This window comes from Thermobia domestica, chromosome 15 (genome assembly GCF_964235325.1).
Source record: "Thermobia domestica chromosome 15, izTheDome1.hap1.1, whole genome shotgun sequence".
Classification (NCBI taxonomy): domain Eukaryota; kingdom Metazoa; phylum Arthropoda; class Insecta; order Zygentoma; family Lepismatidae; genus Thermobia; species Thermobia domestica.
Genome location: NC_137468.1, coordinates 189,673,144 through 189,698,278, shown reverse-complemented (window position 1 = coordinate 189,698,278; position 25,135 = coordinate 189,673,144). Strand labels below are relative to the sequence as shown.

The following is a 25,135-nucleotide window of genomic DNA, read 5'->3' as shown; positions in this document are numbered from 1 at the left end:
CCAATTGATTGGTCTTCGTCTTCACGTCTTGTATTGGATAGCTATTTTGGACCCCCAGCTCCTGTGGCGAAGATCGTGATGGAAATGTTGTTAGTTGTTAAGGGGGCAGTTGCTATGTGTTATAGTATTGTATATATATATATATAGGTGTTTAATAACTAATGGTCATAAATTAAACCGTAAATAGTACACGCCAAAACTAACAAATAGTCTTAGTAAACATGCGTCCGAAAACGCTTCGTAACGGAGATAGGGGCTGTCGAAAGTGTGGGAAAATGTAGTTTAGAGACGAATATCTCAAAAACTATGAATCGAACAGAGGGCGGTCTAATGAATGACTATCGAAGTCAGACCTGCGCTATGCAGAAATGCATGGTTGATAACTCTGCAATGCACGCGCAAGGGATTTCCCAAAGAAACGGAGGGATTCCCGGAAAACTGTCCACGGAAAGGGGGCTAGAGATGAACATCGTGGGCAAGTCAATCCACCAGTAATTCATAAGTCGTGGTACCAGGTTGAAAGCTTGAAAAGATACAAAATGGCGGACAATGTTTACGTGCCGTGTGTAGTTGCATAACCAGCAGGAAATGAGAGAGGCAATCGAAGAAAGGTGGTAGTGCATGTTGTGAACTACTTCAGAGCACATTCCTAAGACAAATGCACATGTACAGAGTATTCCTTTACTGTACCAGTACCAAGGTAAAACAAACGATGTGCGAAAATGAATGGAATGGCCGAAAGGAACACTGGTAGAACATGCAAGCCAGCTGGAAATACTGAATCGGTGTTGCAACAGACGTTGTGCTCACCTTGGGTGCATGATGTTGCGGGTTCAAATGCGGTGAAGTGCCCACTGAATGCAGTGGTTCTGATCCCAGATTTTCCAAATCGTAGGTCCCGTCCTTCGAAGCTCCTAAGCTCGTTTAAAGCAACAATAACTAATCAATCGAGCGCCTGTAGTTTGCTCATTTGGTTCCTCCCCTGTACGTATACGTAAAGAAAAAAACTGTGCACGCAGTTCTTGTCAATCAGCTGCTAAGCCAGGAAATATGGAATGGAAGAACACTACATTGGTTGGATTACAAACGTGAATTGGAAACACGCTTGCCTTTCCATGTTTGTTTATTATGTTGCCTGAAGGGCTCTGCTACAAGTCTACATGCTTTCGTCGTACTGGAGAAGTCGCTTGGGAGAATGATTCAAAGTGTAGAGGTTCGTTGTCTTCACTTGTCTTTCTCGCCTACAGCGAATGTAGTTGTTCTGTGTGTTGAAGAGGTGTCAAATGCGCGTGCCTTTACAGTGTTGTGGATGTACTTACTTCACCGTATTGCGGGGAACAGTGCAATAGTTTCATTAGTGTTACAAAGCCATGGGATACTATTGTGCAGTGTTAATTAGTGCTATTAGTGTGTTGCTAAAATATTGTTTACCTTGCCATTGATACAATGTACAGTAATATTGAGTATGCTGACATGCACTTTATGTACAGCAAAGCAAACGGGAATGCGATAGAAGCCGCTAGGTTATATCGCGAGACTTTCCCTACGAGACTGCAACCAGACCGAAGAATATTAATTAGAATACATCAGCGGCTACGAGAACATGGGAGCTTTACACATTGTTCTAGGCCGGGAAGGCCAAGGACAGTACGTACCCTGAATTAGAAGAACGCGTGCTACAGGCAGTAGACGAAAACCCATGAACGAGCACAAGACGTATGGGACTGCCGAACGCGTATCCAATGCTCTCGTATGGCACATTCTACATGAACAGCGGTTGTACCCATACCATCTGCAACGTGTCCAACGTCTGACCCCCACAGACTTTCCGACGAGAATGCGGTTTTATCAGTGGCTTCGCAGACAAATTACTGGCAATCCTCATTTCACTGATGACGTCCTATTTACTGATGAAGCACAATTCACCCGGCATGGCATTGTAAATTTTCACAATTCTCATGTATGGGCCCCTGCGAATCCACATGCAACAGTGGAGGTAGGACATCAGCGTAGGTTTTCCTTAAATTTGTAGGTAGCACTCTTAGGTGATCAGGTCGTAGGACCATTCTTTCTTCTTAATGCATTAACTGGGATCTCATATTTGCGATTTCTCCAACACGATTTGTCGCTTCTACTCGAAGATATACCTCTCGATAGGCATCAGCGACTGTGGTTTATGCATGATGGAACGCCAGCACATTTCTTTAACCGTGTCAGAGAACATGTACATGCCCGATTCGGACGAAAGTTGATAGGACGGGGGATCCTATTGCTTGGCCACCGCGCTCCCGGACTTAAATCCTTTAGATTTTTTCTCTGGGGCCATGTGAAATCGCAAGTTTATTCTACCCCTGTGGCAACATTAGAAGACCTTCGACAAAGGGTGGAACAATGTTGCGGACATATTCAACAGGATGCCGACATGTTATCACGAGTACATGGATCTTTGGGAAGACGGGTACGAGCATGCATTCGCATGAATGGACGACACTTCCAACATTTACTTTAATGATAGAGGTAAGTTAATTTCTCATGCATCTCTTCTGTGGTTACACATCTGAGTATTTACTGTTTACCTTATGATTAGTACTGTACACATTACCATGACGATTTCTATTTGTTGATATGGACAAACACATGTCCATCATTTTCTGCTTGTTGTAATACACTTAAGCGTTCAACATGCGGAATGTTTGAGATTCGCCTTTTACATACTCGAATGTTGTCATGCTTTTCCCATTTCAATCCAGTTTGCAGATATTCGTTACGTTAACTGCTTAGCACATAATGCCTCATCAGTGTCTTGCATCTAGAGCCATTTACAACGTACATCACCACACTTCGATTGCCTCTCTTATTTCTTGCTGGCTATGCAACTACACACGGCACGTAAACATTGTCCGCCATTTTGTATCTTTTCAAGCTTTCAACATTCGTCCCTAAACTTCATTTTCTCACACTTTCGACAGCCCCTATCTCTGTTACGAAGTGTTTTCGGACACATGTTTACTAAGACTTTTTTGTTAGTTTTGGCGTGTACTACCTACGGTTTAATTTATGACCATTACTTATTAAACACCCTGTATATATATATATATATATATATATATATATATATATATATATATTGATTGGGTTTTGGGTCTCATGCTATAGTTCTCGTTCGAAGCTCATTTCGAATCACTATAATGCTTTCAAGTGTTCGATGCTCTCTCTCTCTCTCTTTCTTTCATCGAGAATTGAATCAAGTCCCCCATGTAAGTAAAGATGTGTTAATTAGTAATCAAAGATATTTTTGCAGATAGGCGAAGTATGAAATTACGTTAATCGAGCTTAGGAAAGATGTGTTAATGGTTGTATGTATAATCGAACGCCCCGTGAGAATGTATGAACACGGTGTTGTCCACCATAAAATTAATTCAACTCGAGGTGATCACTCTATCACTGAGCCTCAGTGCCCACATGTAGATTAGAATTTTATTTCAAAGAAGCTTCCACATAAAAATATATATGACTTTTGCAGATAGACCAGGTATGAAATTACGTTAAACGAGCATAGGAAAGATGTGTTAATAGTTGTATGTATGTATAATGGAATTACTTAATGCTGAACAAAGTGATATTAAGACGCAAAAAAGAAAATGTTTTGCTTTCAACGGAAATAGAACTTAGGGCGTAAATAACAAACGTAAAATTACAGCATCACATTATTATTATTATTATTTGGGGGAGTGAAAGTGAAGCAGACAACTAACCTTGATTGTAACTTCGTTAACTTACGATTTAAGGTTTTTGTGCACAAAAATTCATTTTGGTGGGAACTGGGATCGAATTTGGTACTTCACGATTTAGAGTTGAATTAGTCCTTGCATGAAAACAGAATTTCATGTATATAGCACTTCGCATTGATTTTCGTTTCACGACAGAAAGGATCGAATTAACTTAATGTTTTAAAATATTCAATGCTTTCTCACCGAGAATCGAACTCGGACCCTAAATATGCTTTCATTTTGAAAGTTCTCTCACCGGAATCGAACGTAAGACCGTGGTTCTTCGTAAGTGTATGGGACATGTATAAACAAGATGAAACACGATTTTCCTCTTCCCGTGCATGCGTGCGCAGATATCTGTATGCATAGTAGCATTAGTCTCTCTTGATCGTCTACTGAAATAACATGACTATGTAAATAATGTGTTACCGCTTTTGCAGATAGACCAAGTAAGAAATTACGTAAATCGAGCTTAGGAAAGATGTGTTAATGGTTGAATATATGATCGAACTCCCTAAACCTGAACAAAGTGGTATTAAAACGTAAAAATAAGAAAATATATTTCGTATTCAACGGGAATCGAGCTTAGGACTGTATGTATGGCATCCGCGCTAATCACCAAAGCATCAAAATTTCAGTCAATTAGACGGATATACATAGCCCTTTCATGTGCTTCCCATTGCATTGCATTCTCTGGAAGTCAAATTCAAAGTCTGCAGTTGCTGAGGGGCTAGTCTTCCATTGAAGTATTTGCTACATCTAATTTGGTGTTGGAGTTCTCATGAAATCACTTGTAAGTGTCCATGGGAATAGGATTTGTTAACAGACTGTCCTCTAAGGTGAATATCGCATTGCATGATTTTTCTTCAAACGTAGTGTTTTAATTCTACTGATACTAATATTTGTGTTTTAATTCTAGTGATAATTAAAAGTGATTTAATTTGTATTCTTTATTACAATATAAATACAAATATTATTTAAAAAGTAGTTAACAAGGAACACAAGCAGCATAATAAGTCATCAATTACCGTTTGAGTTCATTTTTCTAGTCGCTGGTATAACCTAGAATTTGGGGTAATTCAAATTCTGGTCACACTGTAATTTCTATGGATGGCAACATCGAAAATACTTTCGGGTGTAGAATAACATTTTGTATTACTGAGGTAAGTTACATTTCATTACCTCTTTTCACTTACGAAAAACTAGCAAAAGAAAAATTTTTAGCTTTTGAAAATCACTTAATAGTCTGTCCCCTTAACAGAAATCGTGACGACAAAAGACTTTTAACTGATTAATAACATGAAATCTCTGCTTTCAGTTAATAAAACGAGAGAACCCTCAAGATCTTGCGTATTCCGTACAGAATCGACCTCCTAATCATAAATAACAGTTACTTTAGAAAAGTCTCATTATCTTGATCCTGGAATCGATTTCTGAGGTGGTATGATAATTAAATATTGAGGAAAACAAGATTAAATGTTGAACTATATGAAGGTTCGTAATAAGGTCATAAGAGAGAACTATAGAAATGTGGAATGGAAGACAAAACTGTGTGTGGTATCTTGCGCTTCCAAGTAGGGTTGCCATATTACATGATTTAGCGGGCACCATCCGATTTTTGAGAAAAATTATAGCCATAATTTAAAACAGGGCAAACAGAATGGAGCCCCTTTTCTATGACCATGAAGGTCAGTCCGACGGTGGACCTACTCATAAATTTTTGTAGAAGTCTCGTCTGATCTTGTTTCTCGAATTATTCTATCCCGCCTCCATTCTCACAAACTTTTGTCGACTCGTCTCCTTTTTTGGGAAATCTAAATACAAAATGTATACCTTGATTTCATCTAGAAGTTATCAGTATCCTTTCGCAACTTTTTTCGCCTCGTCTCGTTTTGGAAATTTTAAAGTACAAAATGTATGTCCTGATTTCATCCAGAAGTTATCAGTATTCATTTGCTTTACTAGAGGTCCACGCAGAGTGTGATAAAATATACAGACGGTGATGCATTTATTATTGGAGTGTATTGAGCAGTGATTAGTGTATTTTGAAACTTTGACAAATGTTATTCATCGTGTTAATTTATAGTTTTATACATGACTCATGTAACATTAAAACAGTATTTAAGATCTAAAACTTCGGTGAACTAGTGTTGCCTATAAATCTCGGATGTTTCTATATCGTCTCGAACTTGAAAATGTACTTGTCGATTTAAGACGTCTCTTTTTATGCCGAGAAGTTCCTCGTTTCGTTGGCAATACTAGTTTACCCTAGTAATAGTATTTTGAGGCTTCAGCTTGAGATCTTCCTAGCAAGTATTTCAATTCCTGCATTAGTGCATTTTGTTTCTACTTTTATATCTCGATAGTTATTAGGTAAGACAAAAAATGTGAACGTGATTTTGAAACAAAGACAGAGTAGGAATGCCGAAAGAAACATTTAAATAAGAAATAACCTATTTTGTGGATCTTTGAATAAGAAGTTAAGAAAAAACTCTATGGAATAGAAACATAAACGTTACCCACACACACACGATGTTTGTACATCACAAAGTTAACTTGACGGGAGCTGGGATTGAACCCGAGTCCGTACACTACATTTGAGGTACAATTCATGTTCATTCCTGTTTTTCGTTTGCTGTGATGTAAAGGTGTGTTCAGGGTCCGATCCCACCATTCCTTAACATTCTGGCTTTTCTAATGTGGACATCTCCTTCATCGAAATTAATTCGTATTCACGTCCCTCGTTGTAAGTATTAAACAAGATTAATGAGATATGAAGATTCATAACACTTTTCGTCCTTTTTCTCTGGATGCAAAAGTTTATATAAATTGTTTGTATTTAGTTTATATCTATCACCACAAACTTACTTATCCATGAATCATATCAAAGACTCACAAATGAAAGATCTTCAGAATTTGAAAAGAAAAAATGAAATATTATTTTTATTTCCATCTGTAAATTAAAAAAGTATCTACTTCGGAATTAGCGCTTCCTTACGTCTTATCAGCAGCCGCATTTATAAATAAAATATGATGTATTTATAAACGTCTCATCACATTGGTCCCGGGTTCACGAAGCACTCTCATGTCTGAGAAATCCAACTTACGATAATATTTTATTCATAAATGGCAATATCGTGTTCGTGGGTTTTCTTAAGATTCTCCTGTTTCCTTCAATATGTTTAATTTCATTACTTCTTTCATAGTCACTCACATCTTATCAAAACAATAACAAACGAACATGAATTCTGGAAAAACACACACAAGATCGATTCGAAACCAATAGTTCTCTCTCTCTCTTCAAATAGATTTTTATTGCTGACATCATTTTTTATTTGGTATCATGACTTAGCAATAGAAGTGTGCAAAGTGATTTACCATCGAGTCTCCTTACACAAAACTTAAAGATCTCCCTTGTGGATAAACGGTTAGCGTACGTTCCTTTAACGTGGGAGAGCCAGGGTTCGATTTCGTCTGAGAACTCCTATGGTTTGGATTCCACGTTAATTAGCAGTAGTAGATCTACGTCTCATATAGCATCGCCGATATATAGGACATTAAAACACAAATCAACACAACCGAATCAAAAGCTTATGATAGTGTATTTTTTCAATGATGAACATGATTAGTAAAGTATGATGATGGTGCAAAAGTAATAAGCATTTCATTAATTAATTATCTCTTTTAGTTTTGAAATTTAAGAAAAGCGTATACTTAAATTAGATACTACAAATAATGAACTCAAATACGTTTTTTTTTCCCATAGAACGTAAAATATTACTGAACTAATTAATGAAATATTTTCAGAAATGTATAAAATGTATCTCTTTCAATAAAATCACTAGACTGAAAAATGTTTTCTTTCTTTGCGTGTTCCATTTCACTAATGGAATAGAAAACTTGATAATGCATATTTTCAGGCAGTGAAACATCCTTTACATGATCTTGTCACTCAATTTACTTCATAAAATATATCACTTTCACTAAAATCACTAGACTGAAAGATATTTTTTCTTTTTTATCAATACATATCAATCTTATCGATACCCTCCAAAGGTTTAGTATCAGTTTCCCACCACCATGGCTGTTTGAATCCTGTCAAATAAATAATTCATCCCTCATTCCTTCTGTGATTTTTTGTTTACATAATACTTTCATTTCCAATTTTAATTTTTCAACATCAATGTCGTTCATCATCACCGTCGTTCTTCAAAGCAAGAGACACATTCGGAAAACTAATGCTCATTCTTTTATTAATACTTTGTTTATCCACACTGGTATGAATTCCCTCAACTCCAGTACATGCAAGACATTGCGATTCTACATAAATGCAAATAGTCTCTGTACGAAACCCAAAATATTCACGTTCCACATCACTGTAAGCTTTACTGTTGTTCACAGCATATTCAATACACGGTAATATTTCTACGAAATGAAACCATTAGCTTGGATTTAAGTACACACTGTTTCGAAGAGCATGAAGTGTTCCTGTTTTCTCTAACACCACTATTTTTTCACCCATTAGGTTTGGCATCACAGGTTCATTATTTCGTCCAAGAGAATTTATAAATGTAATTTTCACATGAGAATTTACATAGTCCGAAACAAATGGGATCAAGTGTACAAGTTTTTCCTACTCCGACAAATTTAACTTCACTCCAAACACAAGTCTTTTACCAATACGAATCACTGGCTCAAATGTATTACTATTCAGTCCAATACAAATTAATTTGTTTTCATTGAACTAAGACCATGTTGAACATTTAACAACGAACACTCTTTCTTAGTTACCATAGTTGATGTACAAATACTCATAGACATGTTACTCCAATAGCTGAACAGCACAGAATAATGTCACTATAAATACATGTTTCTCTAAGCACACATGAAGGGGAAAGGAAGAGAATGAAGAAGTCAATAATCATGTTTTATCTTATTTGTACATATCCATAAACTTACGATGTGACCAGCTCATTGAATTCAATATCGTGCATGCTATGGCACGTTAAATTAACCTTTTTCCTTTGTATATTAAACATAAGTTTCCACTTTGCAAATATGATAATAATGCACCATGATCTGCTTCTACTCTTTCAGTAAAGCATCCTGGTAGAGTCACTTTTTGTCCTGCTTTAAATGTCACACAAACCTTCTTTCCATATACGGTTGTAATTAACTTCCAGTCTACAATACGATAGGTTTATTAATTTCTAATTCCCGTAATTTTGTAAAAGATACTAACGACGGTGCGTTAAGTTTGGTTAATAAATTCATTGACGATGCCATGTTTAACTAATAAATCTAAATGACAAGTCTCTCTCTCGAAGACGTAATCTATATGTATGACCACTAAATCAGCTTGCGCTCATTGTCTTAAGAATTCACAGGATACCTTTCTTAAGCATGATCTTAGAGAGGAGAAACTCTATAATCTATAAAAAGTCCACATTGACATCCAGGAAGGTCATGCTACGTGTTTCGTGGGATTAGAAGGACAAATTAAAGCCAGATAAAAGATTAAGGATCTGCGAAAGAATAATATCTGGGAAAACTCTCTCATACGTTAATCCTATAAACGAACTGAAAATTGTACAAATTAACACTTTATGGTCTCAACGATGATTAACATAGACCAAGTGAGATTCTTTTCTTATCTCTTACAGTTGTTGCTATATTCAAATCTAAAATGTAACAGGTTTGTACAGCGGGGGACACTTCTAAATGGTACACCTTAGCCGTAAATCTCCATATGGCTGTACCATTTAGAAGTGTCCCCCGTTGTACATGATGTGGTCCCCTGGAAAAATAAAGATCGGAGATTTAAATATAATCTTGCTGAATTAAATTCACATCAAAACTGTTTCTTGTTATCTATTAGATATCGTTTTTGCTCTATAATGATCAACGGTAAAACCAGAAATAATTTCTACCATTTGCAATTTGAAGAAAGGGTTAAAAGAGATGAATTGTTTTGTTCTATGAAAACATTTGAAGCTGTAAGTGCATATTTCTGTCCCTTCTAGATTTAGTGAAGAGAATAGGACGAGTACGATATATATATTCTTACATCATTAAACTCCTTGTTACCTTTCTCTTAACCATCGTTATCTGTGACCGTTTTACAGAATGACGATCAAAATTTAAACTGGAAATGGTTCTTTATCCTCTGTGATTGAATAGGGATTTGTTTAGCTTAATAAGATTTATTGATTAATATGAATAATTGACTTCGGCTCACTCTTGAACCAGTAGGAAACCACAATTCTAACCATTCGTCTAAAGCGTTACTTATTCTAGCTCACCTAAATTAAGAGCCTTTTCTCCTTGCTCAAAACAGTAGCTTATTAACAGTCAAACTGGTTGACAAAACACAGGACCATATAATTGAGGACTCAAGCTCATTATATCATTGTATTCACTAAATTATCAACATGTTATAAACAAACAAACTAAAGACGAATCAATTATCGCGTACTGGTGGCACCTAACAGGGTTGCAAGACTACAGAATTCGGTCATAGCGACCGTTCCTGCTAAGTTTCTCCACCTACTCCCGGCTGAGAAGAGTTTTTATACGATGCCCAGGTTCATATCTAAATTTCCTTCTAGAAATCACAATTCAAGGGGGAAAAAGGGATACAAGTGATGGAATAAATATTAAATGGTTAGAGTGTAATGAAGTAATTACATAATTTACTAAAAGTGAAACGTACTTTCAATTACATTAGAAACTAAATCCTTTATATGAACTAGCTAATCCTTAAAAGCCTATAGGCAAGTTAGTGGACAAACTTAGAAAGTTAAATGTAAACAACTGGAACGTACAGTTAAGCAATTTTAACCTATAGCGTACAGTAAGCCGGAGTAGCAAGGACAACTAGTAATAAAAAACTTTTTTTAGCTTTTCCCGCTGGTCCAATAGCTAACACGGGCCTGCGTTGACCGTGGTCCTGGGTTCGATTTCCGGAGGGAGAGCTTTGAAATTTAAACGCATTTCATTTGTTTGTATTCTAGTTTAAACTGTTAGTTCATGCCTCAAATGGTCGGGGTACTGAAAAGAAAATAATTCAGTTTATCGTCCCACGATTATGCCCATTATGCTAAGGGAGACGGATGATTAAGCCAAATGAATGATTGAATAATTGCTTAAATGAGGATGTGAGAGTAGCCCGTGAAAACTCACCAACAAGATGTTATCCGGGGATCGAACTAGGGACCCATGAACCAGGTATAAGCGCTCTGCAACTGTGCAGAACAACTAATAATAAAAAATCTTCTTTTAGCCTTCCCTGCTTATCTCATAGCAAGCACGGACCTGTGATGAGAGTGATCCTGGGCTGGATTTCCAAAGGGTCGGTTTCCTCCATATGTAATGCAATATATTCAATTTCTACTTTCTTATCAGTAGAAATTCACTTTGTTATCTGAAAACGTACTTGTCGATTCGAGTCTTGTCTCTTTTCGTGCTGAGAAGATTCTCGTTTCGTTGGCAATATTTCAGTTTCAGATCTTCCTAGCAAGTCTTTTGATGTAATGAAAGAGTGGGAGGAAACGAGTGTGTCCCGAAAAAAACCCACAGAAACACGACTAGATTCTAGAATATTATTTACATTGAACGAGAACAAAGTGTGCAACAATCGAGACGAAATCTTTCAGATTAAAGTGAAATGATATAATGGAACGAAGCGGAAGTATCCCAAGACAATCAACGGACACGATGTTGTCCACCACAAACTTATTTAATGTCCCACGATTATGCTCATTATGCTAAGGGCACCATAAACTACTTATTCGGGGGTCGAACTAGGGACCCCATACACCAAATCTAAGCGCTCTACCACTGTGCCACCTGACCTCCTTTCCGTTACTAAGTAGGAACACTCGTAAAAACCCACGAACATGATGTTGTCCACCATAAGTTTACTTTGCTCGAGATCGAACTAGGGACCACTGCAACAGATGTAAACGCTCTGCCACTGTGGAGAACAACTTTGTATGTGATCAAAGAAATGGCCTTTGTTCGTGGGGTTTGTTAAAACATCATGTTCTCACAATATGCTCAGGGTACTGAAAAGAAAATATTTCAGTTTAACGTCCAACGATTATGCCCATTATGCTAAGGGAGACGGATGATTAAGGCAAATAAATGAGTGAATGTCTGGGTTTGATTTCCGACAGGAGAGCATTAAAATTTAAACGCACTTCACACGTTTATATTCCAGTTTAAACTGTTGCTTCATGCCTCAAATAGTCACGGTATTGAGAAAATATTTCAGTTTAACGTCCCACGTTTATGCTTGCTTTCTCGATAAAAAAATGTTATTACTCGCATTGTCGATGAAAATGTTTCATGAATAATTTTGTGAAAAATATCTTGAGTCTTTTAAGAGTTAAGAATTACTCTTATTATCTCGGGTTCGGATTAGTCATATCCAAGGATATAAATTCATTAGAATAGTAAAAAAATAACAAATCATAACTACCCTAAAAATTAAGCTGTTTTCATTAAATATGGCATATGTCATTTTTGAAGCCCTCGAATAAAGTGTACTTCTTGAGGTTCATTCGAGCATAAGTGTGACTCTACTTCATGTTATAGGTATAAAAAAAAAAAAATACTCCTGTATTTCTGAAGAATTCTCAATTTCCATAAAGCATAGTGTATATTATCTTTAAATTTGCAAATATATAGTATGTGAAGTTGAAAGAATTAAGAGGAAAGGAATGGTTGCGGAACAACTTCATTCCAGCCTTATGAACATGTTTTGCGGTATCTTTCAGAAAATAAACCAAATTATTTTTATGAGGTGGAATCAGTTTCCTTGGATGTTTAAGATTTCCTTCTACTGGTTCAAGTCGATGTAGGTTAAGAGGTTAGAAGTCTCTAGAGAAAGCGAGAATGGCGCCGTGCTTTGTAAAAACGAGCATTTTCGTTTTATGTGAGTTTTACGAAACTTCTTGGAGCTCTTCAAATATCATATTACTGCGTATATGATTTAAATAGTTTCTTTTCTATTTAATATCATCATACTTCATTTTTATTAACTTTCACCATACTTTGCATCTTTTTAATATAATACTTCATTTGTAGTAACTTTCACCGTACTATGCATCTTTTTAACACGTTTTAAGTTTTTAAATAGGACTAACATATTAACTTATATTAACCTCTCTTAGTAATTTTCACTGCTGATAAAGGAAATCTTTCAGCTTAAATATGTTCCTTCTGCAATTGTTGAATTTCGTGTGTCCGCACAAACTGCATTTTACTATAAACTAACTTGTCTCTCACAGTTGTTGTAAACAAACATATTTAATTGAAGTGAGCGGTAACGATAGGCCGTGGTCAGTTGAATTCAGCGCTCCTGCAACCACCTTCAACCGCAGTAAATCTTCGTTATTTGTTGGTATGTACGAATGTATGATGAAGTCTTACCTGCTTCCCTAAATGATCTCTGTCCACAGTCTTATTGTTCTGGCTACGGCCTGGTTAGCGTACTTTTACAATTCGATTTGATCGGCTTTTATGTTTGTCTGTCCATCTGTCTATTCCACGATAACTCCTGTAAAACTTATAAAATGTTAATGAAATTTGGAATGTAGGCTCCTTCAGTGTTCCAACATAACCCTCTTGCTTAGGGTTGCAATCCATGGAGAACAGGACAACAGAAAGTTAAATCAATTCCATATTGCAACTTTGAACATACTGCACGTACAAAAATTTTGCAGAATAATCTACTTAGAAGTGGTTCAATTTACATGAAGTGTTGTTTCTTATTTCTTTTAAAAGGATCTCATTGATTTTCACAGCCTGGGGTTAAAATTTCCTAGACAATTAACTCATACCCCCAAAGTTTTCGAATAACTTTCATTATCACTTTATACTTAAAACATTCTGATGAAACAGAATTTACCCCCAAAGTTTTCGAATAACTTTCATTATCACTTTATATTTAAAACATTCTCATGAAATAGAATTTAATACAACGTATATTTTCTTTGTAACTGCCGAACTACATCCTCTAGAAGGAGTTAAGAATACTAAAGGCCAAAGAATTACTTTTAAAAAAGTTAAAAAATAACTCTCGTAAAAACTATTAGATGCAATTCTGTGAACAAGCTTAATCAGAATACTTGTACAGAATACAGAATCTAATAATACAGAAGCTTAATCAGAATCAGAATACAGAATACATTTTTGTACATTTCCCTCAAAATTTTCTACTTGCCATAAAAGTAGCGTTAGGCTAACTAATAATAATACATAATCGATTCGTTTTTACTCCCTTCTTAACAACAAAAATATCTACCAGAGTGTCCGCGTTTTTTTAAAAATAGGAAATTAAGATAAACTGAAAATTTTATACAATGAGTTTGCTAATGTGTGTGCCCTTTCGTCGAAAATTACTTTTTTTTACCGGCTATCAAACATGTCGAGAAATATATGAGTTAGTATCTGTTTTATTCATTCGTATCCGTTAAACAAATTTCAAAATGATAGCTGAAGACAATTTCTAATACAAATACTAAAATATTACATCAAATTTCTTGATATCAGGAACGATGTTAACGTACATCACCGAATAAATTACCGTTTGGTATTGTAAGTTTCAATCTTTATCATTAGTATACGTTTTCAATAAGGTGCTGAAATGGTTTATTACTTTACTTTTCTATGTACTTGCGGCTTAAAATATAATAAGACTCACTGCTACGCTAATTTGGCAAGGATATGGTATATTATTTGTTCATTACTGATTTTATCCATGATTTCTAGAGCTTCTTACTATGTTTAAATGTACTTGAGATTCAACAGTACAAAGACGAAAATATATAAGTGTAAATATAATTATTTGTGTGCTGCATCGTCGGGTATAATTTTTTCGCCAAACTTCAGAAACATCATATTTTGCTTATAATTGCACTATTATTCTCAGGTTTACTTCGTGAACTACCGTTTAATACATATTCTTCCTGTTGTGTTAAGGAAAAGGGAAAACTTTAGCATTAACTGTACAGATAACATTTAATGATAAACATAGAGTGTCTGCTACTATATTAAAAAATCAGTTTTGCAACACAATAGCCAATATATTTTCTCAATATGATGATGATGATGGTCATTGAAGACTCATGTCATTATTCTCAAACAATATATATTCGTTAGATTGGTTTAAACGCATATACGAGCTTGAGTTTCGCTCTCTTCTTCTTTCAGTAGAAAAATTTGAAGTTTATCTCATAAAATTTTTCAAGGTGTCCTGTGATAATTCCTCCGTGACGTGACATTTAAGGAACTACACACGTCAATGGAAATACGAATGGAATGGAAATACGTTAATTGAAAGGTTGACCAAATATTTCTCTAAAGTAATTTAGCATAGAAGTAAACAAAATTTCCTTGCAGATTTTATTTCATGCACGAATAATTGGGTGGGAATTTACACCAATAAATCTTCAAATAATGAATTTGATAAATATAAGGAAAAGAACGTTAATACCAAGTTTTCCAACTTCTTGAGTTTATCTTTGTTTAGTAAACCTTTGAAAGATCATCAAATAGAAGATTCTGAGAATAAAAATAATAGGTGCGGTAGTGAAACAGGTGATTTTGTAAGCTCCACCAACTATATAGAAGAAACACATGAATTTACAATGCTTGCAATTTATAATGGAATATTTCTGAACAACTTGCACATCTTGTACAGACATGTCATGGTACAAAATATATCATTTGAAAAGGATATCACGTAGGTGGCCCCTATTTTCCTTCATACACATTTCAAGCCTGTTACGGAAATTACACATCACATCTTGGAACACCGCACTGAACTTCGAATAACTTCCTCCCGAATTTGATCCTTCAGTTCCTGAATGATGTATGGTGGGTCACATCGGAAGATCTTAGATCTCAAATGACCTCAAAGGAAGAAATAACTCGCTGAAAGGTAAACGGATATTAGAGGCTAGAAATGGCGTTCTGTAGCGCGTTACTGGAAATCCGCGAGGTACAACATGTGGCCCCGTCTTGTTGGAAAAGTGTGTTTGAAGTAACAGGAAGATCAGCAAGCTGGAAAATGGTTCAACATGTGAATATAACGTTGGATATTTCTAGTAACACCATTGCCGAAATCGTTTTCAAAAAGATAAGACCCGATGATTCCGAATCATGATACGCTGCACAACACTACCAGTTTTTGGCTGTGGTCTTTTCATGAAGCATTTCAGGATTTTCATGTAAAGTATCTAAAGTTTTGCATGCTAACAAAGCCTGACATACAAAAATTGACTTCATTGCTCATAGTCAAATTGTCGCATAGCCCTAAGCTGTCGTTCATAAGTTCCAATAATTCCCGACAAAAGCATCACTTTAGGACGTCGTCTACATTTTTGCAATATCTATATTTTGTATGGGTGATAGTGGAGTTTCTTGTGCAATGTTCGCCGTACACTGCGATCTGACATGTCAATGTGCACAGCATGCTTGCGTGCAGAACAGAACGCCTGGGACTTCGACTGAAGGTTTCTTCACTTTTGCAAAATTCTCTAGTGTGCACACGCCTTTTGCACTTCCATACCTCTTTCTCACCATATGACTCATTTACTCAAAGTTCACTTACAATTTCAAAGCGTGCGGCGACGGAACTGGGACATGACACAGTGTGAGATTGTAATTAACACAAAATACACGCTGCCGGCCACGTAGCTGCCATTCTGTAAAACAAATTCCCGATAAAAGCGCGTTGTTCACTGGTACATGATGCCATCTCGACTGAACACCAACATCAGGGTAAATAGCAAAGGTTTGTCGTCCACATTGCACCAGCCCCGTTTTCTCATTCCTAACTCGCTATTTCCAGGGTTCCGAAACCGCTCGTTTCACTGCCATACCTGTTATTATGCAAGAAGGACAAAGGGGAATGAATATTGCATTAAGGACGTTATTTCAATGAAGAAGACCCGCGGCAAAAGAAACCAAAAATGGAGGATTGTCATCCCAAAGGACGTGGTATATCTATAATGAAATATTTCTACACTGATGAGATGGGTGGATTTCATGCCGATTACCACAGATCTTCAGCAAAGGTAGCCTCCAGATATACCTGAAACCTTTTTTCCTTATGTCAGAGAATATATGAGGAAATGCCATAAGTGTCAATTTTGTCAAGTCTCAAATAGGAAGAAAGAAAGTGTTTCTGATACCAAAAAGGTCACAAAACCAAATATTTGGACAGAGTTGGCCAATTGCCTAATTCTGGACCATTTAGTCATATTTTTGTTATGGCCGATGCTGTTACAAGTTAAGTAATTTTACAGCTCTTGCGTTGCTTAAATTCAAGTTTATTTGCCAGCGTCCTATGAAATTATTCATGTTGATCGGAAACTACACATTATTCACGATTACGCACACATATGGACTCATGAGTTGAAACAATGTCCATGCAGTATTAGAATTCAAGATATTGGTTCAATTCTGTATAATCCTAGTAGCAATCTTTGTGAAAGGGTATACAGAGTTATTACTACATGCTTCGTGTATACGCTAGGAAATACAAAAACAATTGCTGTACTAAATACAGTTAGCCTTAAACACAAGTAAAAGAGAGACTATTGGATATATACCAGTGAAGTTGTATGTGGCCATAAAATTTCAACGCCACTTGATGTCTTGTGGTCATTAGATTTCAACGAGTTAAATTGATCTCCCGAAAAAGGAAAGTTGAGACAAGTCACGAGCAACATCGACTAATCTTGGCATAGGACGGAAAAATGTTTTTAAAAAAGAGTGAATTCAGTTGTTATTCTGAAGGTGATAATGTCTTAGTTAAGAAATCTTAGAAGTCCTAAATAGTAAAACACTATACCTCAAAATTATCTTCTTTCTTTACTTTTTTTACCATTTGAAGAACTTTCAATACTCTCTGGGTGAGAAAATGTAATCAACGTAATCATACATGATCAAACGAAACGTTAATGATCTAAAGCCCTATGTTGAAAATGCTAATGTAATCTAAACTTAGTTGATAAGAAATCTATTTTCTTTCCCTATATTAAAGTACTGGAATTTGATTGGGTTTTATCATTTCTTTGCATATATATATATATATATATTAGTACAGTATGGCAGGGATGGCAAGAGTCGGTACAGAGGTAAAGTGCCTACTTGCTGTGTGACAAAAATCGGACGTACTGAGAAATTTTGTTAAGACAGTCAGCAATATATGCCAATCTATTGTGAACTATTACTTTTGGAAGGTTTACATTTCTAAAGAAATAGAAATTATATAATGTAATATATATGAATAAGTGGAAAAAGGTATTTTGAAAATATTTTTTTACGAGTACGATTATTTGCCTTAGAAAAGAGAGAGAAATTCTCATGAAATGTTCCGAGCGTGCTGTTCCTTAGTGGCTGTACACTGAACTAGGTCCCATATTGACCGGGCTGTTCTCATTGCGAATCACTTTCGAATTGTACAGACAATGTGTAGGTTAAGACATAAAACTTACCCTAAAACGGTCTTGGAGAACATTCGTATATTAACAAAATACCTGAATGTTCTGCAAAACTGGGAAGTTATATGATACTATATAGGCATAAATAAGGTCCTTTCTTTCAATTGGTGTTGTTTACGATAAATTGTAACCTGAAAGAATTATAGGACAATGAAGCCGTACTTCTTTAAAGATCAATGCTAAATTATGTGTTGAGAAATGCTTCCATTTTGCTGCAATTACATGATCTCTGCTAAGCAGGGAAAACAGCAGTATTAACATTTAAATTTATGACGTACCAAAGAAATTCTTCTATATCTCTTGCTTATAACCTCGTTAGTCGAAAGAAACCTTATGAAAACAATAAAAACCTAAATTTAGTGTGCAGCCTCAGTTTCTGCAGGTGATGTGTGCTATATTGGGCAAAGGGGAAAGAGCGAATAAAACAACGTAAGGACAAGATTAGGTTGGAGAAAGACATAAATGTGGTCTAAGAACACGTAAGAGACACTGGATATTCAGCTAATTGAAGTAAAGTAAAAGCCGTGGGTCAAGAGATAAGAAAGTTGGTGAGAAAATGGAAAGAAGAGAGATTTACTGAATTGGAAGGTGGTAGGGTATGAACTGGACCTCTGTACTTAAAATCGATGAAAAATGGAATGAGTTATTAGGGTGGCTTTAGGATTAAATAAGGCGATTTTTAGGTTTATTTTTTTAATTTAGTATTTGTTTTATATATTTAATATCCATATTCTAAGAGTTTAATTATAAAGTTTATTTTTTTAAAATTAGATTCGACTAGTTATTAAAAATAATTGTATAAAGTGTCAGCAGGGACGGAGGAAATAATGAATTTTGTTTCTTTATAATTTTTGGTGTGAGATGTAAAGGTATTAGTTGTGAGGAGGCTATAGTAACAATCAGAATTCAGGATTTTTTTTTCGCTGTTTCTTATACCAAATCTGTCACTACCTGTGTAGTTCATAGTGTCTGACAAATCCAAACTGAATAGTTGGCGAAATTGTTATGTTATTTTTTTTTTTTTTTTTTTAGAATAAACGCATGTTTTGCTGAACGAGTAGTTAAAATCAAATTGTTAGTTCTTTTAACTCGAGAGGACTCGTATAGCGGGAAAAAGACCGAAGGTGTGTTTAGGTTGGTACCACTGTCCGGAAACGCGCCGTGACTCTGCTCTTCGTACCTTCCTCTACCTTTCCATTATCAAGTAAACATTGTTCGCTGCGTCAACGACAATTCGAGAGCTGTACTGTTTGTTTTCGGTCGTTTCGACCCCGTGCGAGTTCTCGCGTTACATTCTACAACCTTTTCCTATTTGTGTGTGTGTGTCACTCAGTAAGCTCTTGTTCACTATAGTTACTTTTAAATTTGCAAAGAATGGAAGAGCAAGATAAGAAAAGAATTGTAAGTTTGTTAGATAGTGTTGAAAAAGAAGATATGAGTAAAGAGCTGCAAAGAGAGAGAGACTTTGCGAGAAAAAGATTGTTTCATGAAGATTTGACAGCAAGTGACTTGGATGAAGAAGATAATTTGGAACAAAGTGAAAATAATACTGACAGTGAACAGTCTGGTGAACCTGAAGAAGATTATTTCGATGCAAACATAACATCACTTCAGTACACAGGAAAAGAAGGAAAAACTAAATGGAACTACTTTCCCAAAAAGAACGCTGGCAGAGGAAGGAGGGCTAAGAGAAAGATTGTAACACATTTACCGGAACCCATTCATCACGCTCGAAATGTTGCGACTCCATTGGATTCCTGTAACATATTTTTTCCAGGTGATGTTCTTGCGAAGGTAGTACACTATACCAATATTTGGATTAGTGGCCATAGAAGAGAATTTTCCAGAGAACGAGATGCTAAAGTTTTAGATTTGCTGGAACTAAAAGCTCTCATTGGTCTTCTTTATTTGGCTGGTGTTTTGAAATGTAGCAACACAAATCTAAGGAACGTGTGAGTTAGTGATGGCACAGGAATTGAAAGGTTCAGACTGAACATGTCCCTGAGCAGGTTTCAAATTCTGTTGCGAGCATTACGTTTGACGATATCACAAACCGTGAAGCAAGGAAGAGTTTGGACAACCTAGCGGCCATCAGAGAGGTATTTGACGGATTTGTAGAAAGGTGCATGGCAAACTATTCTCCCAGTGAATATCTTACTATTTACGAATGCCTGGAAGCCTTTCGTGGGAAATCCACCTTTAGGCAATATATTCCAAATAAGCCGGCCAAATATGGCTTGAAATTATTCGTGCTAGCAGATGCTCGTACGTTTTACTCATACAACATGGAATTGTACAGTAGTAAGCAGCCAAATGACCCCTTTCAAGTTGATAACAGTGCCAAAAGTATAGTTGAAAGATTATTCAGCCCATTTCTAATAGTGGACATAATATAACAACCGACAACTGGTACACGTCCATACCTCTCGCCGAAGCACTTGCAATATATCACAATTTAACTCTCGTGGGTACAATCCGTAAGAATAAAAAAGAAATATCACCTTTGATTTTGGATGCTAAAGTGAGTCCTCCTACCAGTAGTATGTTTGCATATCGTGATGAAGGTACAATGATTGTTTCCTACATACCCAGAAAGAACAAAAATGTATTGTTGTTTTCTACTATGCATGAAACAGAAACAATCGACGCCAGCTCTGGTGAGGCCTGCAAACACATATATTGACATTTTACAACTTGACTAAGGGAGAGTGGCTGTACTTGATGAACTGAAGGGAAGCTACACAGTTTCCAAACTAAGCAACCGTTGGAGCATGACAATTTTCAACTCCTTATTGTATACTGCAGGCATAAATGGGTACATTATTTTGGCCACTAAAGATAGCACCCTTCACTGAAGAGAGTTTCTGAAAAACTTGTCCTCAGACTTCTCCAAGGAGTATTTGTAACTGTACAAAACATCCGAAGGAATGTGCGATACCGACTGAAAGAACTTCTGGGAAAAACGAATGAGGAAAACGAACGAGAAATCAATCCAGTTTCCAGGAAGATGTGCTTTGCGTGACACAAAGGAAAATCGAAAAAGCAAAACATTCTGTGTGCAGTGTAAGGCTTTCATTTGTCGACAACACACAATCTTTACATGTATCGTGTGTGGCAGCATCGAAGAGGGTTCGAGCGACGAACGGAATGAGTAAGGTTTGAAGGTGAGAAACACGAATAAAACTCTCAGAACTGACAGCTACCGCTATTCTATTTTATTTATTTTGTAAACTAATTTCCAGATAGTTTCAAGTTTCTGAGTTTATGAAACACTTTTTTAAAAGATTTGTGAATTTAAACTTTATTAATCCTGACATACGTTTATAATGATATATTATATGTAATTATTTTAAATTGCCTGTAAAAGTATGTAGCATTTTAAAATCTAACCAGTCTGTTAAAGGTATTAAATATTTACATATCCATACCTTAAATATAAAACTTATATGTATCTTTTAACAAAAAAATGTGCATTCTATTTGTTATAATGTTTTTTATTAGAATCGATCTAAAAGACCGTTGCGAGTTTTCGCGTCATAAAAATAGTGCGAGTTCTCCCGGGTTAAAGAAAAAAACATTCACATATATATTTGTTAATAAATGTTTTAATTTAATAGGGGAGAGTTCCTGATATCGCACCTGGTTCTAAATCACACCACCCCTTGTTTAGAAAGAACCGTGGTACTAACATGACATATAGTAGTTACATCAAATACCTTAACATACTTCCATAATTGCACAGTAGAGTGACGACGTTCAGTAAGTTATTTGTGCGTGCAGTTGCAGTACAATAAAATGGAAGCATTCCTTGCTAATTTTGGAGGTATTTCACAGCAGAATAGGGATTAAGGTAAGAGAATTAGCTTATGTTTCAATAAGAAGTAATAAACAAAATACCATTAATATTATAGTAACAATCTCAAGTTATGCTTTTTAAAATTGCAGATATATTTTAAAAAATGGCATCGTTTACTAAATCACACTACTACCGTGTGTCCGAAACCGCACCAGTTCAATTTTGATTTCCGTGGTATAATTGTTTTTCCTGGCTTCTATCTCAGTACAATTCACACAAGATGGGTATACGCCAATATGGAAAATGATCTCCGGAGTCTATGAATCGTGCCTTGAAAGAGTATTAGCAAAATAAAGTGAAATTAAATGAAATAGAGAGAAATTATTGTATTCCAAAGATAACATTTTTGCGACACTACCGCGGTGAGATGGCGTGTGGAACCGGAAAATTTGCCAAACATACTAAAAACGGATCATGAAATCATTACGCTGCCCAGTCCAATAGTAGGAGGAAGTAGGCCTAACAACAGACAGCAACAGAGAGCAGAAGTTTTCCCGTCAAGTCCTTACAAAAAACATCTTGAAGAACGACAAAGGCAATCAAGAGAATGCAAACGTCGGGGAGACCTAATATTTCTGAACCGTGTGCTAATCTTCAGGAAGCCTTAACGCCAAAAAAGTGCACATCCAAATCATGATGATCCGAGCCATATATTCTCAGTGTTTCAAACGTGGCTACTGAAATCAATGAACAACATTGATTTTGCATTCTTTGTCACCAGAATTTAGTCGAAGATATGGTATAGTTTGTTTTCTGGGTATACGAGTCTTGTGCGAGTGTTTCAGGAGATAAATATGCACATAAGGTATGGCTGTTCGTGTTTTTCATAAAGACAGCTACGTTTAGGTTTCATAGGATTATGAGCAACATTACTTATGGATTATTGTTTATTGAATGAACAATCTCCATATTTTCACTTTTAATTATATATTCTTGCTGGTGTTAACAACACTGAGATAAAATAATGTGATATATCACAGAAATATAATTTTTGTTTTAATTATAGGTTGCATTTCTACTTAATTAGATTATCCGTCTCCTTTAGCCTAACCGGCATAATCGTGGGACGTAAAACTCAAAAATTTCATTTCATTTTTTTAAGTAGCTTATTTCTAAGGTGTTTTTTTCTGTGCTTGGTTATTTACATTGTAGTATTTTTTTTCTTTAAAGATGTATTATTTCTCATATTAATAAAACATGAATAAAATAATGTGATATTCAAAAGAAAAGATAATTTGTTTTATCCACATACTTTACTGTAAAATTTGCATGTATTGAAATGCGGGTGTGATTTTGGCTTCACATAATGCGATTTGGGAAACCTGATATATCGTTATGAAATCACTGTGAAAGGATCGGAAAGCTATAAAGGTCGACCAAAAAATCACTTTTTAAATTTCTTCAAAAGTTTCGAATTAAGACCGTTGATATAAAAAAGTAGTGCGGTTTTGGCTACTCTCCCGTATACTTGCTTTGTTATCATAACATATACCGTTCCAAAACCGTGTTAGCCTCAGTTTATTGTTTGAATAATCTAGAATCGTAAGCACGTTAAAGTTTAATTATAAATAACCGAAGATAGAGGACACCTTATGCTCATCATAAAATATTCTACGTATTGTTTACCAATTCTCAGAACAGATAAATAGAAATATTAATCAACTAAATTTCGACTTTAATCTGCATTTATATCTTCTTTCCTAATGCAAAAGCAATAATATAAATTAGGGAGCTATTCGAGGTAAATTGGAAATAACGTTAAGTGAATAAGCAAAAAGTGAGGTTTCTGAATACACCACAATGCACTACACAGGTAATTGGCTGTTACATAAATTATTGAGTTAAGTTGCATATAAATAAAACTATACAACGGAGATTTCTCAGTAAATCCAACTCGGGAGGCAGTTATATGATTTACATCTGTTTGCGTATGTTTGTGTCGTGTGTAAATCCTCAAATAAGACTTATTAATAAATTCCTACTCACACACCAAATTCCAACGAAGATCCCCACCTGTGCGTATTAACATTTGGCCTTGGTTTGACTTTTGCGTACCATTAAGGAACGAGGCTATATGAAGCGTGGAATCCAAACCACATTACTTTCCATCCCGGATTTCCCACGCCTGAGACAGGAAGACGAAACCATATCTGTGTGCGTGTTTTTATGTTGATTTTCAAATTCTACTTAGTAGTAAGTCTTCTCTCGCATACTTAACTTATTTGCCGACACTATTTACATGTATGTGCTTTCAACTTTCCTTTATCGTAAAATCCCCTACCACACTGCTGACAGCTAAAAGGCTTTTCAACTGTATGTGTAAAGATATGTTTCGACAAATCTGGTTTCCGACTAAATCCTCTTCCACATACATGGCACAAATGAGATTTCTCACCTGTGTGTATTACCAAGTGAATTCTCAAATTTGATTTATGGCTAAAGCTCTTACCACATACCTGACAAATATGAGGCTTCTCACCTATATGTGCTAACACATGGTCTTTCAAATGGGATTTATCATTAAATTTTTTCCCGCACTCATGACATGTATGAAGTTTTTGATTTGTATGATTTAACATGTGTCTTGTCAAAGTTGAATTCTGACTGTAACCCTTTTTGCATACCTCACAGGTATATGGTTTTTCACCTGTGTGTGTTAACTTGTGAATTTCCAATTTAGATTTGTGACTAAATGCTTTTCCACACTCCTTACAAGCATGGCTTTTAACATTTGAATGAGTTACCAAGTGTTTTCTCATTTTTGATCTTAGCGTAAATTCTTTGTGACACATATCGCATTTATATGTTTTCCCACCGCGATCAGAAAATATTTCCATTTTTGAAATAAGAGCTTTCCATTTTCTAGAGAGAATGTATTGGTGGAATCTGTAAGAAATTCCAATTCTCAATTAAACGCAAAATAAACACTACTGAACACGTAAAACATTAAATCACTTGCACGTAATATATCAGAAACGATGAAACAAAATGAC

General features: G+C 35.7%; 1 protein-coding gene across 5 annotated transcripts in view; it reads right to left on the bottom strand.

Moving 5' to 3' along the window:
* Positions 1 to 25,135, bottom strand: part of LOC145671408 (uncharacterized) — a 107,154-nt gene that overhangs the window by 56,493 nt on the left and 25,526 nt on the right. For 3 of the 5 annotated variants that reach the window (XM_081740564.1, XM_081740561.1, XM_081740563.1), the window contains exon 3: positions 4,706 to 25,028. The exons of the other annotated variants lie outside the window; for them this stretch is intronic. In XM_081740564.1, the coding sequence (XP_081596690.1) occupies positions 24,374 to 25,028 (655 nt within the window). In that variant the 3' untranslated portion in view covers positions 4,706 to 24,373. Of the gene's footprint in view, positions 1 to 4,705; positions 25,029 to 25,135 lie in introns of those variants that run through there. 5 annotated transcript variants of the gene reach the window in all.